We start from the raw sequence: 8336 nt of genomic DNA, 5'->3' as shown, positions 1-8336 counted from the left end.
CGGTCTTTCTTTACAAAAATGGCTTCTTTTACTCCTCTCTCAAACCAACGTTCCTCTCTATCAAGAATGAGAACATCCTCATCTCTGAAAGAGTGACCGCTGGCCTGTAAATGAGTGAAAACGTCAGAGTTCTGGCCATTAGATGTAGCTCGTCTGTGTTGGGACATTCYTTTGAACAGTGTTTGCTTTGTTTCCCCGATGTATAACTGGTCGCAGTCCTCCTGGCACTTAACAGCATATACAAYATTGCTCTGTTTGTGCCGGGGCACCGGATCTTTGGGGTGAACCAGCCTTTGCCGTAATGTGTTTTGGGGTTTGAAAGCYACTGGGACATCATGTTTAGAAAATAAACGTCTCAGTTTCTCCGAAACACCCGCAACATAYGGAATAACCACTGGTTTGGGTCTGGGTTTGGGGTCTTCATTTTCACCTGAAGGTTGCATGGAATCCTGTCTGTGTTTCCTGTCTGCTTTCAGGAAAGCCCAGTCAGGATAACCACACTGCTCCAGGGCCTGTCGTGTGTGTGATTTCTCTTTCTGCCTGGCTCCTGGGTTTGTAGGGACACTGTCTGCTCTGTGGTACAGAGTCCACAACAGAGTTGTTGTGAATCAGCTGAAAGACACTTCCAAGGTTTCATCTGYGAGCGTCTCACACAAAGAAAATAAAAAGTCTATTTTATTTATTCATTTTGTTTTTATTACAACTGAAACAAAGTGTCTATAAGATCCAAATGGAGTAAGAAGTGACTTAATTAACCATCTGGATTTGTCTGTGTGGAACCTTGTTAAACCAAATGAGCCAACATGTCTTTGTCTCATGTGGCCTCATCTTTAAAAAAAGGGAGGGGAGGGCTTTTGTTCTTTAAGCCTCAGCCCCACAATTTCCAACCCTTAAATTACTTGTGAGAGCTAATATCTGAGGTTTAAAAACCCATCTGACACGTCTTTCTGTGTTTTCGTGGTGCAGAGTATTAACTGCTAATAGCTCACTTGCTCGTTCTCTCAGAGTGCTGCCGACTCTCGGCCTGAATAACACCTCGGACCGAGAACACGGCGATAATCGAGACCCTGACTCTGCTAAATGCAGAACATATGACCTCTTCCTCTCAGACATTCCCGTTTTGTAACTCACTCTGTCATGTCAGCAGTTTTCTCCACACCGGTTTCCTCTGCTGGAGAACAGAAATTACTCTTTCTTGTGGAAAAAAACACAGGGTGGGTATTGCACTGTGAAGGGATCTGACACCAAAAAATAAAATAAATMATTTTACACAMCTGAACACATAACAACTAAGTTCCTAGGATTACAAGCAGAAGGATCGTCACTGTGATAAATAGAATTACACATCCTCGTTGACATGATGTAAGCAAATATTGATAACCGGAAATATCAATTCTAACATCTGATTTAATGTGATGCCATCAGACTGACAAAAAACAGCAAGTTGTGTGCAAATTTTTGGTGCTTTTAAAGACTAAAATGAAGAAAATCAATACAAAYAATATATTATRAAATAAATTCAAGGAGAAGRAAGGCTGTTCTAGTTTCATAATGAGAAATATTTGACTCGGTAATGTTTGTTTCAGTAACAACATCTACTGTTTACCACTTGATCTCGAAATGTTTCAGCAAAGAGAAAATACTGCAGAAGCTTGTACAAACAAGAGGTCTCATTTCAACATAAACAGTGTTTCAGTGGAGCATTTAAAACAYGTTTGTTCTTCATTCTGTGACGTTAGAATCGGTATGCAGAAATTTTACTTCATAAGTGAAGTAAAAAGTAGAGTGCAGGAAACTACTATTTTTTTTTTTCAAAAAAGCTACTAAAAAGTGAGTAAATGGTTACTACCCACCATTGGCTATTTATACTTAGTTTTTAAAAATTACACACTTTTGGAGGAAATAGTCTATGTATCGTCATTTATATTGTGATCCATGTTGCGATATGTATCAAATCACTAAATTCTTGCAAAAACACAGCCATGCTCAACACCTTAGTGTAGTTTAAAGGCAAATTCTGAGCATTCGTGTATCTGTGGTTATTGTTCGTATTTGTTTACAGTCCTTGTTTATTCAGTTTGCGAGGCAGAACAAGACTGGGACATACTGTATGTATTTATGAGGGCTGTAGCAGATATCTGAGCAGCTGTAAAATGAGAAAAATAAATGGATGTGGTTGTGGGTTAGTGTGCTGTACTCAGGACTTTAGGTGCCGATCGCAAAATTTTAGCTGCTGCTGTATGTAAGAAAGCCACGGTTCAGCTAATTGCAGGAAACTGGGAGAGGCGATGATGGTAATTTATCTTCCTCTAATTGCTCTCCTGTTGTAATGCATCTTTTGTTTCAGTGTTTTTAAGACGAGGGCAACGAGCGGCAGGACAGMGTTAATTTTTACACATCAATATCTACACAATGATAATCAAAACTAGTGACACGGGATATTTTTAAAGTAATTTATTAAAAATAAAGTATAAATAAATATGCCACTTTTGTTACAAAGTAAATTATACAATTTAAATGAGATTTCACACTAAATATATGAATATTTAAAACTTTCAGTGGTTTACAGTGTTTTTTTGTGTGACAGCAATCATCCCACGGCTCCTCTGAGCAGATCACAACAATACTGCTCATTCACAGTTCATTTATACRAAATAATCTCAATCATTTAAAGACAGGCATTATACAGACTTTGATAAATAATAAATAGCAACTCTCATTTCAGTCACTAAAGGCTACTTGTTTGGAAAGACTTTTCAGTTGTAACTTTAAAAAAAAAAACAACAACTGCTGATTCATTAATGCTCCACTCTAGACTGTTATTTCCTCCTTAAAAATCATATTCTGCTCTCATTTTAATGCTGAAACACATTTAAGTACCAATACAGTTCAGATCTGTAAGTATTTTTACACAGTGCAGCAAAAGTGTTTACAAATAAAGCAATGTGACTACAGTGCGGGAAATAGTGGTTATAAAAGTTGTACAAAATCAGCTGTTTCAACAAACAGCCACGCTGGGCAGCATCAGTAAGAGAACTGTCAATTTTACTCTTCCTTTAATGAAAGTAACACAAATATACCGTTAAAAAAATACCTGAGTTTACAAAACTAAACATACATTAATATAGAATACACTGAAATAATAAAAAAAACCTCTGAAAAATCAATTGAAATACTTAGACAACATATCATTGCTCCTGTCGAGTCTCAGTAAATCAGTCTTTTGATGCTTTTAGCATCATTTTCCACTTCTTTGATCTATGATCAGTCTTTAAGTTATGACAGATCCAGAACTTTTAGATTTAATCACAAAGATGGCTTCTAAGTGAGCAGAATTTGTCARTTACATATAAATATAGTGATTCTAACCAGTGTTTAGATTAGTGTACCCTAGGTCAAGTAGTATAAAGTAACTGTTTATAAATATTGAACTATGAAATKGTGTGAAAAATGTGACGTGTGATATTAATTTTAAGCAAACCAAACCAACTTTGTGAACATTTCAGATCGTTACGACAATAAAAAGAACAGAGATGGTGGTTACAAGGCTGTTTGTTGTCTGCCTTCTAAAAATAAAAATCATGAGCATGATGAAACTGGGTCATATATTACTTTAGCAAACAAACAATACACTAAAACGGGGCAAAAGCACTCCATCTCATAGTGTTATTCAACCTCGTGAAAATCGGAAACTACATCAATTTGTAGCAAYATTTCTAAAACTTTCTGGCAAACTTTATACCCAGTACTGACTCTTCTGCAGAGTGGGAGTAGTGGTTCTAATAATCCGGGAACATGCAGGGGAACCATCGCTCCAAGAACTTATAAGTACCTTTGAATCAATGCTGTYGTAAAGCGATTCCTGATTTTGTCTGAACAGCCTGTCAAGAACTGGGCTACCAGGGCCGGTGGGGTTCAAAGGCGTGACAGTAACAGTGGGAACTGTGGTGCACCTCTGAGTTTGCCCATCGTAACACTGACCGTTTGGAGAACCAGCAGACGGAGGCTCCGGTGGTGGAGCGCCGCTCTGCTTCCATTGCCTGTGGTGTCGGAAATAGACGACCACAACCACGAAGATGATTATAAGAAGTAGAAGGGCCAGCAGGGGCAAAATGATCAGGAGAGGATTGGAGGTTTTTTGAGGGTAGGACTCTACTCGAACCGGCGTGTTCTGAAACCCCTCCGTTTGAGATGGTTTGCCGAGAGTCGTGCCAAAGAAGTTGGTCCTGTTCGAGTTCCCCCAGCGGTTGCGCCCACTGAATTTGTGCTGGTTTTTGATTGGCTGCTGGGTAGAGAGGAGAACTGTAGACGGTACGAGGGAAGTGGTTCCGTTCTTGTAAGACTTGATTGGTGTCAGAGGAAGTGGTGATGTGGTTGGGACCGGACTTTTTGTGGTGGGAGAAAGTGCTGGATCATATGGCACAATTGTAAAATGAACTTCCCCTTTAGCAGGTTGGATGTTATCAGCTTTGAGTACAAAAGCCAGTGAGTCGTTCAGCTCCTCAACTCCGGTCATGTTGGCGTTMAGCTCCAATGCTATTTTCTCCTGCACCACTTCCTGAAACGTAAAAGACTCAACCGGTAGAMCTTTCTTGGTGATTTTATGTTTCATCTGAACAACCTTCCCATGCCTGGGATGGCACGTAATTTCAAAGACGGGGTCACTGTCGCTCAAACGAGCCAATTYAGACACATTAAAAAAGCTAGAGTTGAGTTTGACATTAATCCCATTGGGAATTCTCAAACCTCTGCCAACCTGCATCAAAGGTCTGACGGTTATGTTGAGCACTTGGCYGGTAAGATTAGCCTCCGAAGTGAAGGCTGTGAACTCAAAGCTGTCCTCAGAGGAGGAGAGAATGGTCATATGGTAGGACAACCTTCCAGCTTGTAAATCCTCTTGTTTAAATGCTGTAACTTCTTGGTTTTCCATCAGAAGTTTGCCAAAGTTTGGAGGCCTTGTAACTTTGTAGCAAATGGTGACATCCTTTCCATTTGACTCAGCAGCGAGGTTGTTCTGGGTCACAGGTACCGAGGTCTGGCCTTGTTGCAGTGTCACCTCTGTGTTGTTGACCAGACTAATGGCGATCTCTGTCACGTCTATGTTAAACAGCTTATATATGGGTTTGTGATGTCCATCTGTGACACTGAAGTAGAACACCCCTGAGACAGAACTTCCATCATGAACAAAACARACACTTCTGTTGTTGATTTGGGCTTGAGTAAAGGCCACTATTGACTCATTCAGAYGTTCCATGAGAGCTAGGTAACCATTGTTTGGTTTGCTAATCACAGAAAACTTAATATCCTCTGGAGGATTGTCCAAGTCTTCAACTTGGAGATTTTCAGGTCCGAGAGTTACTCTATCYCCTTGTACCACTTTCAGACTTGGAGTTTTAATTCTCAGCAAAGGTGGCTGATCATTTACAGGCGTGATTGTGATGTTAAAATGTTCCACGACAACGTCCTTTTCATCCTGAGGGCRTTGTGCAGTCCTACCCTTGGGATTAAGCCAAGCAGTGAACACAAAAGAATCACAAGTCGTCTCCGAGTTGTCGTGCTGGTAAGTGATACCRTATTTACTGACGATGAACTGAGAGAAGTTGGGTTTCTCCTTGGTGAGATTTCTCTCACCCACTGTGACAACACCATGCTGAGGCAGTGACGTCACCTGAAACCAGACCTCGTGGGAGCTCCGCTGTGGAGTCGGCAGCTTTGACATCAAGTTTGAGGCGTCCAGCATGAACTCATCGATGACAACGCTCCCGCCTTCTGTCACCTCAGCACCTATTAGCAAGGAAACAATACGTGGACCCATTAAGATGCCTTTAATRGTACAGAATTGTTATGCTTCTCTCTTTAGAACTATAAAAAATTTGAACAGAATGACAAGCAAAGCTAAACCAGATTTAAGAAAAACTGATACCTGTGTTAGCAAGGAGGACTGTGTTGTGTTCAGGTCCTTTATTTTCATAGGAGATGTCAATTTTGAAGGTTTGACTCTCTATAAAAGCAGGCGGTGATGACACAGAAAAGGTCATCGAGTCCATTGCTTCCCACCCAATAGATTCAATGGGAGTTTGAATGTAAACAACTTCCCTTCTGTCCACCTGTAACACAAAAATACAAATAGTGAACTGGATCGACTATGAAAAGGGGGTCGATGGGTTCAACAACTGCTCATCAGTCTGACAGGATGTATTTAATAATTTAAGAGTGCTTGCTTAGCAGTAAATACTAAACAAGCATCATGTCTTTGACTGTGTTTGATGAAAATCCATCAGCAATAATTGAATAAAAGCGCTACATGGACCGTTCAGCTAAGCAAGCACCGAGTCGGTGTCTCCGATGAGGATGGAGGACATGTATTATTCATACGGTACAGCAAAAATCTGGCAACTCTCCACTTAAACCTAATAATTCATCTTGCTCTCAGGTTCATATTCCTTGAATTCTATTTCAGAAACACACGCATGTAAGGATGAGCCACGGCTTTATGTTCTCAGAGTCTTCTCTCACCATCTCTTGTGTGAAAGTGGAGACGTCCTCTGTTGTGTTATCAGACTGCCTCCTCACCAGACGCCCCAGCTTAGGATGCCGGGTCAGGCTGAATGTAATAACTCGGTTTGAGGTGTTGCTGACATCATTGGTCACAGCTTGTAAATCTACATTTGTGAGCGGCCTCGAAGAACCTGGAGAGACATTTGAAATCAAAGAAAACTTAAAGTTTTTTCTTTTTACTTATTTGTCAAAGCTTTTGCGAAGCTGCAACGGCATCAAAACTTTTTTCCCTAWTTTTTTCCCTTTGGGAGTGCTTCACATCTTTTTTAAAATTCAAACAATACAAAACAAAGTCTGGAAAAGACTAATGAGAGTGTTCTGATGTGTCAAATTAAAGCAGCATCGCAGAGATCAAAAGCCTTTTACAGCACTGTCCGACTGCAGCGCGGGGAGTTCCATAAACTCCAAACAAGACATTAAAAGCTTCATGTGGGTGCAAACTTTCAACTTGGGGAGAAACTGCAAAATAAGAGATATCTGCAAATAGAGGATAAACCACAGCAGGTTTATGTTTAAGTTGGTCCAAAGCTCCTGCTGCTTTRAAGGTTGAAAGAAAACTATATTTTACAGACAAATACACAGACTCAAGTAAAAACATTATCTCTGCCTTCTGCGGGTGATATTAAGAGGCAGTGATGAATAAATTTTTTAATCATCTATCACTCATACACAGAGATACCAATATTTTTTATCTTTTTAGGGGGAATATATCAATTTGAGGAAAAGGAGTTTCTATCTTTTTAAAAACAAAACCATTTGTTCTAAATCTGTGGAAAAAGATACAAACTCTACTGGGTAATCACATATATACATTTATTTTAAATGAGCCAGTGGATAAACTTAATGAAACTTGCACATACATCTACTGTTAAATATTTATTTATATACTGTATGTATCATAATTACAGTATGTCTTAAACAGTCAGGCAAGCTGGATCTCTCAGTGATAAGCATAAATACTTGTAGTTCTTAGTTGTCTCTGACACTCAGGCAGGACAAAGATTTCACTCCRTGCAGACTTTATCTTCACATACAATGTTTTCAAAGACATTCCGAATTCCTCTGAGTCGATGTGATAAAATCACAGACAATCATACCACAGTTTTTTGATGTCAAGTCTACAACTGATTAACTTTTGAGTCATCCCAATTCAAGAAGAATCACAAAAGAAATATCTRGCTCAGTTTCACAGATATTGAGCTAAAACTTGACACATACATGTGTATAACTTCTCACAATATTGCGTATAAATTGCATCACATTGTCAAGGTTTGACCACAATGGTTACAACACAGTCATTTCTCAGTAAAGGTGGAGGGTGATATGCATTCCTTCAAGGATTTTTCCCCTTTTGCTCTTTGAATGTGGTCGCTGAGGACAAGCAAACTGATGCAATTCATGGGATTACAAAACATTTTGCAAAAACGAGCCCTCTAGTCGACTAGCAGGGATAGGTAACTGGCCCACAGGCCACATCCGGGCTGTGGGTGACTTCCCTCTGGCTTGCCAAAGATAAGTRAAAAAATAAAAACTTTATTTTTGTTGTTTTTTGGGGGGAGATAGACTATCTGTTCAMAGAATTTTAAGGCCAACTTATGTGTTTAGTCTTAGAGATGCTGTCTGCTATGAAGGACTTTGTTATATGTCACCATTACAACACGTTGCACAAAGCTAAATATGAGAAGCTTACTGAAGTCACAAAAAGAAAAAAAAATTGTATAGGTCTTCTGGACGGGTTCTTCTCTAATGAAACGTTTCGTCTCTCCTCCAAGAGACTT

The 8336-nt window shown here is 39.6% G+C and overlaps 1 protein-coding gene across 1 annotated transcript in view; it reads right to left on the bottom strand.

The window, feature by feature from the left end:
• Window positions 1–2439: 2439 nt before the first annotated feature.
• Window positions 2440–8336, bottom strand: part of cspg4ba (chondroitin sulfate proteoglycan 4ba) — a 31489-nt gene continuing 25592 nt past the window's right edge. The window contains exons 8-10 of the mRNA XM_014011750.1: window positions 6517–6689; window positions 5924–6107; window positions 2440–5784 (exon numbers count right to left, since the gene is read on the bottom strand). Coding sequence (XP_013867204.1) covers window positions 3737–5784; window positions 5924–6107; window positions 6517–6689 — 2405 coding nt within the window. The 3' untranslated portion in view covers window positions 2440–3736. The remainder of the gene's footprint in view (window positions 5785–5923; window positions 6108–6516; window positions 6690–8336) is intronic.

This window comes from Austrofundulus limnaeus, unplaced genomic scaffold (genome assembly GCF_001266775.1).
Source record: "Austrofundulus limnaeus strain Quisiro unplaced genomic scaffold, Austrofundulus_limnaeus-1.0 Scaffold84, whole genome shotgun sequence".
Lineage (NCBI taxonomy): Eukaryota > Metazoa > Chordata > Actinopteri > Cyprinodontiformes > Rivulidae > Austrofundulus > Austrofundulus limnaeus.
Note: the sequence above shows the minus strand (reverse complement) of the source record. Positions and strands in the feature narration are given on the sequence as shown.